The 14,502-nt window shown below is 53.4% G+C and overlaps 6 protein-coding genes across 6 annotated transcripts; 3 read left to right on the top strand and 3 right to left on the bottom strand.

The window, feature by feature from the left end:
- Nucleotides 1–473: 473 nt before the first annotated feature.
- On the top strand, nt 474–2,496 carry BDW74DRAFT_188335 (fungal specific transcription factor domain-containing protein; the record flags this gene model as incomplete). The annotated part of the gene is made up of 5 exons (XM_073731695.1): nt 474–539; nt 619–854; nt 910–1,366; nt 1,436–1,468; nt 1,518–2,496. The coding sequence occupies 5 exons, from the start codon at nt 474–476 to the stop codon at nt 2,265–2,267; spliced, it is 1,542 nt and encodes a 513-aa protein (XP_073579047.1). The 3' UTR covers nt 2,268–2,496.
- A 364-nt stretch (nt 2,497–2,860) lies between these two features.
- Nucleotides 2,861–4,941, top strand: BDW74DRAFT_170898 (fungal specific transcription factor domain-containing protein; the record flags this gene model as incomplete). Its single annotated transcript, XM_073727231.1, has 4 exons — nt 2,861–2,970; nt 3,015–3,869; nt 3,916–4,184; nt 4,235–4,941. The coding sequence occupies 4 exons, from the start codon at nt 2,861–2,863 to the stop codon at nt 4,939–4,941; spliced, it is 1,941 nt and encodes a 646-aa protein (XP_073579046.1).
- An 888-nt stretch (nt 4,942–5,829) lies between these two features.
- BDW74DRAFT_170897 (FAD-binding oxidoreductase) lies at nt 5,830–7,391 on the top strand (the record flags this gene model as incomplete). Its single annotated transcript, XM_073727230.1, has 4 exons — nt 5,830–6,051; nt 6,114–6,191; nt 6,248–6,326; nt 6,388–7,391. 4 exons carry the CDS (start codon nt 5,830–5,832, stop codon nt 7,389–7,391), a joined length of 1,383 nt encoding a protein of 460 aa, XP_073579045.1.
- Nucleotides 7,392–7,612: 221 nt separating this feature from the next.
- On the bottom strand, nt 7,613–8,446 carry BDW74DRAFT_182864 (uncharacterized protein; the record flags this gene model as incomplete). The annotated part of the gene is made up of 1 exon (XM_073730370.1): nt 7,613–8,446. One exon carries the CDS (start codon nt 8,444–8,446, stop codon nt 7,613–7,615), a length of 834 nt encoding a protein of 277 aa, XP_073579044.1.
- A 1,554-nt stretch (nt 8,447–10,000) lies between these two features.
- BDW74DRAFT_182863 (uncharacterized protein) lies at nt 10,001–10,752 on the bottom strand (the record flags this gene model as incomplete). Its single annotated transcript, XM_073730369.1, has 3 exons — nt 10,001–10,231; nt 10,287–10,647; nt 10,706–10,752. The coding sequence occupies 3 exons, from the start codon at nt 10,750–10,752 to the stop codon at nt 10,001–10,003; spliced, it is 639 nt and encodes a 212-aa protein (XP_073579043.1).
- Nucleotides 10,753–11,489: 737 nt separating this feature from the next.
- BDW74DRAFT_188328 (uncharacterized protein) lies at nt 11,490–13,977 on the bottom strand (the record flags this gene model as incomplete). Its single annotated transcript, XM_073731694.1, has 2 exons — nt 11,490–13,853; nt 13,927–13,977. 2 exons carry the CDS (start codon nt 13,975–13,977, stop codon nt 11,490–11,492), a joined length of 2,415 nt encoding a protein of 804 aa, XP_073579042.1.
- Nucleotides 13,978–14,502: the final 525 nt, after the last annotated feature.

The following is a 14,502-nucleotide window of genomic DNA, read 5'->3' as shown; positions in this document are numbered from 1 at the left end:
TCAACATCACAAATCTATAAGTCCAGCCATGGCGTGCACCACCCGGCGAGGACGACAGCAACCGGGCTTCGCCTGCGAGGAGTGTCGCCGTCGCAAGGCCCGCTGTGATCGAGTCCCTCCGACATGCGGGTTCTGCACGGAGAATGAGCTGCAATGTGTTTTTGTCGATAAAAGACAGCAAAGGGGCCCAATCAAGGGACAGATCAGCTGGATGCAGTCACAGCTGGGTAGGTTGGTACTATCTTTGTTGTTCTCGACCATGCTTCCAGTTGCATTTCCAATCGAACCGAAGATTGCAAAGCATCTGCAAAGCCCTGCATTGTGTGACCGACCTGCAGGGTCTGTCGGAGTTCATGCTGCTTCCTTGCTTCTGCATATGTTGATCGGGACTAACATGCATGCCTGGTGGTTTAGCAACCCTTCGATGGCAGCTGGATCGGTATCTGAGGCACTGGCCGGATCACCCAATCGCCATGACTGTCGAGCCCGATGTGCCACCGACCGATCTTCAGAAGATGCTCGATGACTTTGATGTGCAGGTTGCGGCGTTGAATCATGATGGCGCATCAGACACGACGACGGCTCTCATGCCGGCATCAACTATCACCTCAAAAAGAGGCTGTTGTTCCAGCTCCTGCTGGCCTGCCGTGGCCGGACACCACTTGGTTAGACTGTCAGTGGCAGGACATCAGCACCACCAGCTTGTTTCCACCAGACTTGATGGCTGTCTCGACAACTACTGCGTTGACCGATCCCCTGAGCCTGGATATTCTCAATGAGAGCCCACCTCCTCCCACCACAGCCGACTCGAGTTCTTCAAGAGTGAAGATGACCGATCTCATCCGGGCGGAACTGTAGGCACCCTTTCCCATCGCACCTTCCCGATCCGCTAACAGTAACACCACCAAGAGATCAAATCTACTTTGACCGCGTCCACGCCTTCTGCCCGATCATTCACCGGCGACGCTACTTTACTTTCGTCACCCAAGCGAGTCTTACTCCGGCTCAGGCCTACCTCCAGGGTGCCATGCGGACTCTCGCAGCCACCATGTCTGCTCACTATCAGCTCGGCGAGCAGCTCTACACCGAGACTCGAGCTCTGTTAGAAACACATAGCCATACGCCGGCTACCCCTCGAGATAAGATCCCACTAGATCACCTCCAAGCCTGGCTTTTGCTGAGCCACTACGAGTTATTGCGCATGAGTGTACATCAGGCCATGCTTACCGCCAGTCGGGCCTTCCGTCTGGTGCAGATGGCGCGACTAAGCGAAATTGACGCCGGTGCTGATCTACAGCTTTCACCTATCGCCCCGTCGCCTTCTTCGTTATTACTGTCAGGTGGAGTTAAATCTTTTGAGGCTTTTGTCGATGCATAGGAAAGCCGATGAACGTTTTGGCTTGCGTTTTGCTTTGATCGCCTTCTTTGCTTGCAGAATGAGTGGCCTTTAACCTTACAAGAAGAAATAGTATGTCAACATTACCAACATTGCCTTGCCCGTAACTAATGACTTCCAGATATCGACTCGTCTCCCATGTCCAGAACACAACTACCAGAACAACCCCCCCATCCGCACTCCTTTTCTGCCCGAGGCCATGACCCAGACTGGCCAGACCAATCTTTCCCCTTTCTCCGAATGTATTATTATGGCGACTTTACACGGTCGCTGCATGACGCACCGCCGATTCTACGCAAATCCGAACAATACCAATGCCTCTGATTCTGAGTCCGGACCGACAAAGCGCGACTTCTGTATCCGCCAGAACTGGCTTTCCAATGTGGTTGACCGACGGGTGCAGATGTTATCACGGATGCCTTCACCGACCGTGGACAGTGATCCGATGCTCTTGTTTACGCATATGCTGGGCTACCGCGCGACTGTACATCTCAGCGACACAATGCAGCAAGTCTCATGGCGGACTTCCTCGGTCGACCAGCAGATACTAGGCCCGGGGGCGCCGGTCGTTGTTTCAGCTGTCGCATACCAACAACGCGCCGCGCACGCCGCGGGAGAAATTGTCCGGCTGGCAAAGGCCGTACCGGCGCTGAGTCCGTTCAAGGCGCACCCTTTTATACCGGACACCCTGGCATGCGCGGCTACGTTTCTTTCGATTAATGGTTCGGGGTTTGCTGGTGGTGATAGGTTGCAGCATCTGCTGCACGTATTGGGGGAGCTGCAGGACACGCACAGCCTGGCTAAGGACTATCTGCAGGGATTGCAGACGCCGGGCGAAGAAAATAGGCAGGATACATGGTTTCTCATATAGAGACATATGAGCCGAATGGTAGCGAACATCCAATAACATCCTAGATCATTCTGTCTTAGTACGGCTAGATCCGATCTCGCGACCGTTGACAGGACCGTATAATCTTCATCCGCCGCGCAAGTCTGGCCCGTCCGTGCAGAAAGATCGGGGGCTGACTGGTGACAGATCATCTGGGGTGGGGAAAAATGAAGGACCCACCTCAGATGAGATGTGCACACGGGGACTGAGGGCTCAAGGCTGATTGAAGAAGAAGAAGCACGCAAGACGAAGGATCGCTGCAGCGGCGGACTCCGGGGTTAGAATCCGTCGGACTTCGAGGTGTTTCAACCTTCAGTAATCTCCGGTCCTTGTCTTGGTGTCACCGTCACCTCCGCTGCATCCCTGCTCTCCCTTTCCTTCTGCATCTCTCCATCTCTCCATCTGCCACGCGTTGATCATCGGCATTGGATTCCATCTCCAATTCCATTAGATCATCCTTGTATCAGCTCATTTTTAGACATAAGGTAGTCACGTGGTTCCTTCACTGACTGGGCGCCTGAATATCATCAGAGTGCCCGGCTAGACAGGATCTCAGCAAGGCCGGTATTGCCGCAATGGATAGAACACCCTCCCATCAATCAAGCACCTACGGTCAAGCCTGTACCCAATGCTACAAGGCAAAGTGTCGCTGCGTGCGCACTCCTAGCGGCGACAGCTGCGAAAGGCGAGACGCCTCTATCAGCGGAAGACAATCACTAACACAGACAGATGCCTCCGTCTCAAGAAAAGATGCGAGCCGTCAGAGTCTGTCCGGCGACGCAATCCCCATGCGCAGAATACCAACGTCTCCGACAGACGGATTGCCCGTCTGGAGGACAAGATGGAGAGCTTACTGTCGGCTATGCAATCCTTTATCGGGTCCAACGGGGCGGCCGTCAACATGAGCGGAGAATTCGTTCCATCCGCAAATGCTTATCAAAGTAGCAACGCTGCTCTGGTGACGCCCCCCAGTACGACGTCGGGCTTTGGCGAGGGACCAGTATTTGCGTCAGCGTCGGTGGCCGCTGTATCGCCGAACTCGAACCTGCAGAATCCGATCTTCCTATCGACGCCTGCCCCGTCGCCAAATCAGGCGGATGAGAGGTTGAACTTCTTTAGGTCGAAGGTGCTACCGTCTTTCCCGTTTATTGACCTCACGCCCGACATGACGACCTGGTACCTCCGTCAGAATCGGCCGCTCTTGTACCAGGCTATTTGTACGGTTACCACTTTCTCGACGCAGGAGAGGCTGATTCAGGTTGAGGAGTTGAAGCAGAAACTGTTCTCTTCGGCATTCATGAAACTCGAGTCGAATATTGACCTGCTTCTTGCGGCACTTACGTATTTGGCATGGAGCACGGATCCCTTCCTGGGCAGGGCCGATCTGGTCTCGCGACTGATGATGCTCGCCATCTCGTTGGTATATGATCTGCGGCTGTTCAAACCGTCTTCGAAAGATGTGCAGCTCATAATGACTATTACCCAAGGCGAGACAGACGAGGATCGTCCGGCGCAAGATGAAACGCCGTATGGCTTGTTGGAGCGGCAAAGGGCTGTTCTTGCTTGTTTCATCTTAAGCTCCAAGTGCGCCTCTATTCTCTTTACTTGAGAACCATACTAACAAGACTAGTATCTCCTCACATCTCGGCCGCCAGGACGCTCTACGATGGACGCCTCGAATGGAAGAGGCGCTTCGGCTGCTTACAATCAGCGAGGCATGTCCAGCAGACAGGCTGTTTGTTTGTCAAGTCCGTTTGCAGCTGCTGAAACAGCGAGCAGACGACGTCCGCCAGCAAGATGACACTCGCACCTCAGCGCCTGGGTTGCTGTACCTCAAGACCTTACGTCGTGAACTGCAAGAGCTGCGCGCTTCGTTCCCTATGGACTTGCAGCAGATTGGTAAGTCTTGTCACAATAGAAAGTACAAAATTTAGACTGACTGTAGCCAGAAATTCTAAGCACCCACGCCAAATACGTTGAGCTTTACATCAACCAACTCGCCTTTACCATCAGCAAGAACTCACTCCTCGCAGCATTTGCTAACGACCCCAGCGGCAACGCATTCGCCTTCCAACGCCTCGGATGTCTCTGGCATTCCGTCGAAAACATAAAGTCCTGGCTCGACAGCTTTTACATCATCCCCACCTCCAAGCTCTCGGGCCAACCCTTCCACTTTTGGTCCCAGATGATCCTCACCATTACGCTATTGAAATATTTATCAACCCTCAAAGACCCCGACTGGGATTGCCAGGCAGTACGGAATACAGTCCACCTAATATCAACAATGGACTGTATGCTTCAGCGGTTAGATCTCGCGAGCAAAGAGCCCGAGTTACAGGGGTGCGGCGACCACCTCCTCCTGTTCCTGTCCAAGCTGCTCAGTCGGAGTCGGATGTGGGGCGAAGCTAGGTGGAATCTAGAGGGACAAGGTCAGAGCCAGATGGACGATGTCCAGAGCTCGTGCCATAGTGCGCCTGTACCGTCAACTACGATTACGGGAAGTGAGTCGGATGCGGCTAGTCAGGGACAGCCACAGACGCAGACGTATAACTACTACGTTCCTGACCTAGACCAAATGGTGGTCATGCAGAGCATGGATCTGGGTGATAATCAGTGGTTTGAGAATGTGCTGGGCATGCCGCCGACGTTTTATTAGTCGCGATGCATTGTCCTTTGTTTTCTTGGAGTTTTGTTCTTGTTCATACATATTTTTCACTGTGGGTGGCAGCGTCTGTCATTGAAATTTCTCGCTTCTACCTTGTACTTGAGAGGCATGGATGATGGTTTGATTGGGCGTGCCTATCATTTGACTATGATTTTCCAGGGTGAGCATCTGTGCTAATTCTGCTCCCGGAAAGGTGGAGATTCTCATGCACCAATATTCCTTGGAAGCTGCAGTTTCAAGGGCCGAGTTGAAAGGAGTCGCTCCTTCTGATCTGGCACTACTATCAAAGGACTTCTTGGTTCCAGGTTACGTCCTATTCATCAAGATATAGCCACCGCAGGAGGCCGGGAGACCTCCGTCACGAACAATGGAAGCTGGGCCAGCACCGTACTTCTCATGTTTGATATTCCTTGCAATCCGCCCGAAAAGGACAGTTTGATCTAACATTTTGTACTACGCAGAGTAGTCGTGGCTGTCAGCCTCATTGATGTCTGGCCTGGGGCTGAGCTGTTGACGAACAGCACCTGCAGCAGTCCAACTCCGTCGTCTAACCGGAGTATTTTTATTATAATCCTTGGTTCCTGCAGGGGTGCATCGGACTTTCCACGCACGGTCCGAAAATGCAACGCCAATTGGCTACAACGGAATTCCAACTCCGATCAACACGCACGGGACATTCAGCCCTAAACACAGGGCCACCTGGCTAACCACGCCATGTCAGGCTACAGCCGGAGTCCGATGTAGCTATGCTAGCCAGACAGATACGGCTGCGGCGCCATCTTCCTATCATCTATTAAAGCTCATTCGCCGTGCCTGACCTCCCGCTTAACACACCACTCAACCCGTCTGTCTTTATCTCGACTATCGGGCCCAATCACAATGCGCTTCTTGTGGCAGTCATTAGCCGTAGCCGCTGCAGTCCGCGCGGCCAGTGTTGACCTCGAGTCTCTCTTTGGCCCGTACCTGTCTTCCAGCACTGAAATCGCCAAACTCAACGATACAGACTTTGACGATGTTGTTTCTCCACGGTGGTCTGAGTGGAGGCCGCTGAGCTGGACGGGTGCTATCAAGCCTGCCACCGAGAAGGATTTGCAGGAGATTGTAGGTCCTATCCATCATCTACTCAGCTTGTTTGCCATGAGTGTATGTGCTAATGGAGATAGGTCCGCATCGCCGTCGCCCACAATGTCAGCTTCATGGCAACTAACGGTGGCCATGGCACGAGTCTCATCTATGGAACCGTCAACGACCTCGACATCAACCTGGGCAACTTAACAGCTTGGACATCGACCTCGAGTCCAACACCGTGACCGTTGGTGTCGGAGCCAAGCTTGACGATATCACGATCCCGCTGTATGAAGCCGGCAAAGCAATTCGTACGTCCTCCCAGTCCTTACCCACAAACCCAAAGGCAACGCAATATTAACAGGAAAGCAGTCCGCGGCAACTCCCCCTACGTCGGCGTCAACGGCGCCACAATCGGCGGCGGCATCGGGTACGAAACAGGCCTCTTCGGCCTGGGCGTCGACGCCCTGACCTCCGTCCGCCTCATCACAGCAACAGGCGACCTCGTAATAGCCAACACAACACACAACGCCGATCTCCTCTGGGCGATCCGCGGCGCCGGCGCAAGCTTCGGCATCATCACCGCTGCTACTTTTACCATGTCGCCGCAGCCCAACAACGGCAACGCCGTCATCGGCTCCTTCGTCTACAACTCTACCACTTCCCTCGGCGTATTCGCGTACCTCGCCATCTTAGACAGCGTGCTCCCACCGGAACTAGCTGTGCAGCTATCCGTCAGCTACAACCGCACCACCAACGAAACCCTGCTCACCGTCGACATCAAGCACTTCGCCGGCTGGGACACCTTCGTCGACCACTTTGAGTCTGCGCTCGCGCTGAACCCCATCAGTCCGAATGTAACAAACGTCACACTGGTCGAGCTGTACGACGGTCTCGACGGACCCTGCCAGACCGGCGCATACATCTCGCGCGGAACGATCGGCCTCGGCCGCACGGATCCCGACACACTGCAGGAAGTCTTCGACGACATGACGGCCTTCTACGAGCAGTATCCAGGATACATCGGGCAAACCCTCTTCCAGCGGTACGCGAACAACAACACGCTCAAGACGCCCGCTTCTACGGCCGTGTATCCGTGGAGAGATACAAAGATGTTCTGGCTGCACGAGAACATCTACACGGACCCGGCGCTAGAACAACCAACGAATGAGCTGCTCGTGAAGCTGAGTAAGAAACTCCATGCGACTAGTGGGTTCCCCGAGGACCAGCCGGATATCTATGTTAACTATGCGTTTGGGGATGAGGGGGCTGAGGCGTGGTGGGGGAAGGAGAATTTGCCGCGTTTGACGTCTTTGAAGAGGAAGTGGGACCCTAAGGGCGTTTTTGGGAGAGGGACGCCCATTTCGAGGTTCTAGGTTAGGAGTTTTGTTGGAGGTGGATGGGGATGCACGCGATGGGGATTGGCACCTGGATTAGGGCCGGGATGAGCGTGCCGTCTCCACTGAGGAGCGTGGTGCGGGTTAGGGCTTGCTAGGTGGGTATCTGAAAGATATGAGTACTACCGCAGGCGGAATCTGTAAGGATGACCTACACAATTCAAGATGGCACTACTCTATACGTATTGTAACCCAAGACCCTACCAAAGAGAAGGATCCAAAAGTGATCCAGCATGCTTCCCCTGATGTGATGGTAACCCCTCCTTGTCAGATATCCAACGCTCAAAGAAACCAGCCAAGACCTCCTTGATCTCCCCGAGAAGCCTGCCCCGATCGTTGCGGACCTTCTGCAGCCTCTCATTCGACAGATCGTAAGCATACTTCCTCGCCAGGTTATCCGAGATGATATGCAGATACCCATATGCCACGCCGCACTCGTTCGCCGCCGTCCCCATGTGCCCAATATCCGGGTCCACAAAGTCGAACTGCCCCTCATGCTCCTGTAACCACTGATGGCTCTCCTTGAGCACGGTCGAGAGACTGAAATGTTTCCCCTGGACGATCATATCCCTGGAGCGGGTAGCCTCCTCGAGCACATTCTTCCACGTCACCGTCTGCCCCCCGATCTCGCTGCAGGAGCCCGTTGCCAGCCATTGATTCGGCTCTAGCTCCGGGCGTATGCTGCCGAGCTTGCCTATGTACAGGACGCACTGGGCTTTGTTGAGGGTATGCAGGGCCCGCACGAGATTCCCCGCAATGTCGCCCCAAAAGCTCACTCTGCAGCCGAGGAGGGCGACCCGGCGAACACGAACACGACCCTGGTGCTGGTGCTGGTGCTGGTGCTGGCTCAAGCCCCCTGTCCCTGAAGACTCCCGCGGGCGGTCCAGGTCCAGGTCCAGGAGCCTCCACGCGAAGAGATCATCTGCGCCGTCGCCGCCCTCCCAGGGCCCAGCGTTAAGGCCATGCACGTACCCGACAACAACGACATCGACGGCCCCCATACGCGCCAGATTCGAGCGCAGCAGGAGCGCCATGACTGCGTGCGCGTCGGGCGGGGTATAGCGGACGGCCTGGGCGGCGCTCTGCCTGCCGTTGAGGGCGAGGAATGTCGCTACGATGGGCTTTGCTGGTGCACAACCTCAAGCCCAGGGCGGATGGATTCAAGGAGAGGCTGCAGAATGAGATTGCATTGGTGCGTGCATCCACTCCTGGGCCCGTCCACGGTTAACTGCTACCATAGCTCCTAGCTGCTAGCTGCTAGCTGCTGCCATAGCTACCGTGCCTACCATACGGATAGTTTCATTGGTTTGATGAGCTGACACCCGACCGACAGGCTTACAACACCGTCAACGCACAGCAACTCGGCGAGGCGCGGTCCCTGCTGCAAGAGAGCCGCAGCGACGGCAAGCATATCAGCTGGATGGTGGGCTTTCTTTCCATCGTCTTTCTGCCGGGGACGTTTGTGTCGGTATGTCTATGTCATGTTCCCTTCCCTTCCCTTCCATCTTCCCGTGCCGTCCCGTTCCCTTTTCTCCAAATGCCCTGTACTCCTCTGGTGTCTGTCAGATCTAAGCGCTTTCATTTCGGCGTACCTAGGGATTCTTCAGCATGACCTTCTTTGACTCCGAGACTGTGGGGGCATGGTGGCACGACACGCCTAATGTGTGACTCTACTTCGCCATCACGATCCCGTTAACTGTGACGGGGCTCGTGACGTTCTGGCTTCGTCGGCGGAGAGTCAGGAGGCGGCATCCCGTGCGGCATTATGGCGGCCGAGGGGAGGGGATGGCTTGATTTGGGGTGGAGGTGTAGAAACTAGAATAGAGAGAGCTATAAGGGAGCAGGGAGAGGAGAAGAGAGTATCAAGCTATCTTAGTATATTAGAGCCTATCACTGAAAGACTTCTATGTACCGATAGTTAATCGGATAGTCTCTAGCCGGCCACATGCGTGTAGCTGATATAATAGTAATCAAAGAAAAGCCTGACTCCATCCTAAGTGTTGTTATTACCTAGCTTGTAAGTGTTAGAAGAAAATTCCGGTTAATATGAAGTCAAGGTCAAGGTATTAACAGGGTGAAAAAGTATATAAGAACTACAAACACTCGTGTGCTATTTCACTACAACCATACCTACTGCCCTGTAAGTGGTGTAACAGAAGGATGGGATTGTTCGAAGCATGATAAATAAAGTAAATATGGCGGAGATCTCCTTTAAATAACAAATTGGATTCATGTCTTGGTGCTTAGTACTGTATTCGACATATTCAGCAACTTAGTTATGAATAGAACTTCCAACTCCATACCTGAATGGAAGCCATACATCAAATCTAACTCAACCAAAGCCCCAAACGCCTCATGAACCAACCAAACACAAGAAAAGAAAATGTATCTAAGTAAGTAAGTATACCTAGGGTATCAAGCGGCAGCAGCAACCCCAGTTCCACCAACCCCTCCAACCCCAAAATACGCACTCCTCTCAACAACCATCCCCGCCAACGCCTGCAAACTGACACTCTGCAAAATACTAAAGATACGCACATCACACGCTGCCTGGAGGACCGGCATATTGCGCAGCTCGTTTCCGCGACTCAGGATGCAGATGCTTGTTGAGGGCCTTGCGAGGTGATAGCGCCCACCAGTGGAGAAGGATCTTTCGCAATAGGCTCACTTAGAAGGAAGCACGAGAAGAAATCCAGTAATGCATAGTTCTTCTTCTCGAAGCTGTAAAGCTTCGGCTGCCGTATGACAATATCCAGCCCGTCCATGCAGGCGTAGTAAAGGCGTTCATGCTGAGAACCGAGGAGGGAAACCATCAGAACCTAGTGCTGTAAATTAGCGCAGTGCATAGGGAATCATGGGCGTGTAAGATCATACAGGTAATTTTCGCTCATCGAGGAAAAGCACATCCCGATCTTTTATGTTTACCCCACGACATTCCTTGGGGCCCGGATCTTCATAGCCGTCATCGGAGCCATCATCTTCGTTGTCTTCCTTTTTCCATCCTCGAGGCTGACTCGCTCGGCTCTTCATGGTCGTTACGATGGCGACGAGCTCGCCCAGCGCGATCGACCCGTCGTGCCCGTTGCAAGACTGGTGGGCGAGAAGAACAACGTGCGGCATCTGGTCCCCCTCAGGCTCCTTCTCGTATTCGTAGATATGGGTTCTCCAGTCACTCTCGGGCGATCGCCCCGTATATTGGAAACCCCTAGTGGCTGGATACAGCGGGTGAGGATTACTATGCAGACCAGTTAGCCGCTTCCACGGAAGCTTAATAGTCAGGAAAACGCCTAAACCTACTAGACAGGCAATAGTCCGCATAGCTCGCTTTTTCTAACGACATTTCGGGGCAGGCGGCGAGGAAGCCCACCCATGGCCCACCGTTTCAGGTAACTCTCAGTGAGTAAGCCGCAGTGCCATGGACTCCAATCTGTGTCCTGGATGTTGAAGTTTTCTTGATTGGGATGTGCCACCTGAGGCACAAACTCACGATATTTTTGGATTTATTCTCCATAGACGCCATCCGGATTGATGGAATTTTCAGCCAAGAAGGAAAGACGACGAGGTCCGAACAAGAAGGGAGGATCGAAATTCATATGGCGACCGGGTACGGGAACACCGACGCCGTAGCCTAGGTTGGTCTTTTCCGCGTCAGAGGCTTCAGAATCAGCGCTGACGAGTCGGATACTGTTAGCCGCGAGAAACGCATTAGGGACAACGTTGTCCGGACCTAGGCGATGATGATCTAGTTTCGGCGGCACGACTTGCTTCCACAGTTTCTCGAGGCGGAATCAGAATTCAGTTATCGTAACGGCCGCTGCCATTTGGAGAGATTTGTCGCTGGATGGCTCGAGTAGATCGAGGGGTGGAAGGGGACCGGGAGATGTGAAGCGAAGGAAAGAAACGGGACGAAGAAAGCCTCTGGCCGGTGTTACTCTCCGCAAGGACGACCGACCGTGATCAGGATAGGCCATCTCGGTTACAAAGGCCTTAAGTATAGATAGGTTAGCCATTAGAATAGCTAGCTTAGGTATCTTGTCAAATTATATTGTAAACCTTTTGAAATCACATACAGTATCCTCATAGAACATGCCAGTCAACATCACACTCTACAACAACATCAAGTACTGGAATCAGCTCTAGATCAGCTTGAGCCTCCTCTTTAAGGTGCTCGGAGCTATAGGCATGCAGCTCAAATACCCCAGCCTTGACGTAATAGTCAGGCTCGTGCAACCGGTGCAAGATGATGCCCGCCATTTCGCTCTCTGATAGCATAGTGCAGATTGCGTGTGCTTGGCCGGCGAAGCTATTGATCCAGTCTCCAAGAAGCACATTAGGCTTCGGGACTGCGTACTCCGAAATCATGTTCTGAGGGTCATTGCTCTGTACCGAGCACCAAACTTCATAAGAGGTCTCTAATTCCATGCAGTTCGACGCGACAAGAGCAGCCGTTGGGATGGAGACACTGCCATCGGCGTTGATGACCCAGCTACGAATGCTCGGATGATCGACCACGTCCGTAACAAAGTTGGGCTCAGACTTGGCGTAGCTGGAATAGCCGGAAACCCGCATGAACGGCAGCATGGTACCCTTGAGTGGATGGCCGTGAGCTGGTTGGCCGTTTTCATCCAGAACCAATGTGGCCATGTCCGGACCGCATGAGAAGAATGCTGCGCCGGCGAGGTTGCGGACTTCTTCAACGAAATCTAAAGGGTACCAGCCCAGAACCAGCGCATCAGCTTCCTCGGCGGACTCGAACTGCTTCAACGTACGGCCGCGGAACCAGTCTGTCGCCCCGATGGCGGACATGATTGCTGGCGCTCTCGGGCTTGTGGACTCGCGGTTTACGCTGCAGATCAATGGATCAAGCCGGCTCTCCGCCATCAGAGTAAACACACCCTGCGCCAGGAACATTCCCATCAATGTTGATATGCCGTGCGGGGCACCCTCCATTACAGATGGCTCGTTGATGAAGAACCGCAAATTGTCCAGGGTCACGGCCAGCTTGTCCCCTGCGAGTAAAGGCCGCCAATGTCTGTCCAGCAGGACCATGTCCGGGCGAATCAAAATTTCCTGGACTGTCCATAGCGAGGTAAACCAGGCGACCGCTACGTCCTCGCCCGTATCTGTCGTTACTAGGTCACAGGCGCTCATATTAGCTGCAGTGGCACCATGTAATGCCTTCTGTATATCAGCACTTTGCCTGTACTTGGCTGCATTGTCCTCATAGACAGTCAAATATTTCAGTCCAAGCCATGTGATTGCTGCCTCTGAGGCGTCCCAGCTATCGACATCAAATAGCCAGATGACTGCGGTTCCGGCGTTTCTGAAGATGACCAATTGCCTGGGCAGCTCGAACTTGCACTCCGCCGCTTGCCAATCGACTGACATCTCCTGAGGGATGCAAAGTAGGTCCATCCACATATACGGTTCAGCAAAACCAACTCGCTTGATCATTCTTGGAAGCTGGGTGACATCGTACCGGGAGATCTTGGGTACGCGCCATGGAACTCCGCGAACATGTTCCATCGCGTCTCCCTCTCTCCAACGTCCCCAGGTATGGCTGACTATGGCGTAACGAATAGCCTTTCCTTTCAGGTCTTCGGTATGAACGGTTCGACTATGGTTGACATCCCATAGATAAAGAGGGAGAGCGCTCGAATCTTCGTCGTTTCCAAGCCAAGGACAAGGTTGAACAATACCAGGAATGCACTGGGCGTACTCTTTCAATCGGCGCTTTCGCTCTTGCCCAGCAGCCGTAGAGCGAAGATTATATCTTTTAACTTCCATACAAGACGGAGTATTCATGAGCGAGTAATAAGCAATTCGCTCCAGCGCTGCGGCTTCGGCGCCGATTTTTCGAACCACACTCAGAGGCAACGAAAATTCATGAGGCGTAAGTTCGTGGAAGTACAGACGCATCATGTGTTCATGATATCTTGAGAAACCGGCAATAGACTCGGGTTGTTCTTCGATCTCACTCTGACCATCCGCAGTAATTAGATCGGAATCACTTCGCTCGCTGCAGGTGCCCAGCTCGCGCTCCTTATTCACTGCGGCCTCCCGCAACATCGCAATGTCGTCCTTACCAGCCAGTTCTTTGAGAGCAGCCAAGTGACGCCGAAGAGTTTCCGTATCGGAAGCACTTGCAAAAGCCAGCCGAAACACCCATCGTTTGACCCGTGGCGCTGCGCTGTCCCCCGGCCGTCCAGCCCACCACTCTTCCAAGAGAGCGAGCACACACCTTTGAGGCCGACTGAGCTTGCTCACCACCTGCAGGCCTTGAATAGGCGATTTTGGCGATCCGTAGCGCTGCAAATATAGCAGACTCTTCAGTGTATACCAGTAAATGTGTTCTCGAGGAGGTAGCGGTTGGAGAAAAGCCTCGACCACACGGCTGAGAGGGACAGGATCGTCCGGCTTTGCCCTTGTCCTTGCCCTGATCTATAAGGCGATTAATAGTGCTGCTTGATAGGAGTGGGGGTAGAGATTCGGCTACTGTCTGTTCCTTCCTTACTTGGGCCCGCGTGCGAGGGCCGCGGCCCTTGAGTACTCTGTCTCGATCCATTCTTGGTGACTCCCGATCTGCCTGCGAAGCGCTTGCGTGCACCGGCTCCAGTTGCAGCCTGGCTGATTTGGCGCCCAGAATATCGGTCAAAATTTCCTTCCTCAGAAAGGGTTGACCCTTTTTGACGGAGTGACCATATCCAACAGTTATGAGCCTGGAGGGCTGACAGCTGAAGCAGTACCGTGGCTATTCATCTGCGTGGGGAGCGATGGATGCGAGTGTTATTGCGGTGGCTGGGCTGCATACAGAGCACTCACGTGCTGCCCTCATTGCCCAACTGCTCAGTTCTGGTATACACTTCGAATTAGGGAGAGGTCAACGTTATATGTTTTTATAGCCTAGCCAATAAAACAAAGCCTCTTTATTCCTGGTCTCGAAAAATAAACATTGTTCGCCTCCAGTAAAAGTGGACGTCAAAAGACACCATCTCCGCCATTTAGACAACCAAAAGCTCGCCGAAAGGGCCGCCTTGCTGAAATTCTCTATGCCACGCCATTGCTTCATCTGGTACGGCCCATATTAGTG

The sequence above is a fragment of the Aspergillus multicolor genome, assembly GCF_047715735.1.
Source record: "Aspergillus multicolor strain CBS 133.54 unplaced genomic scaffold BDW74scaffold_39, whole genome shotgun sequence".
NCBI classification, from domain to species: Eukaryota; Fungi; Ascomycota; class Eurotiomycetes; order Eurotiales; family Aspergillaceae; genus Aspergillus; species Aspergillus multicolor.
The sequence above is the reverse complement of the archived record's forward strand: the minus strand, read 5'-3'. Positions and strand labels throughout refer to the sequence as shown.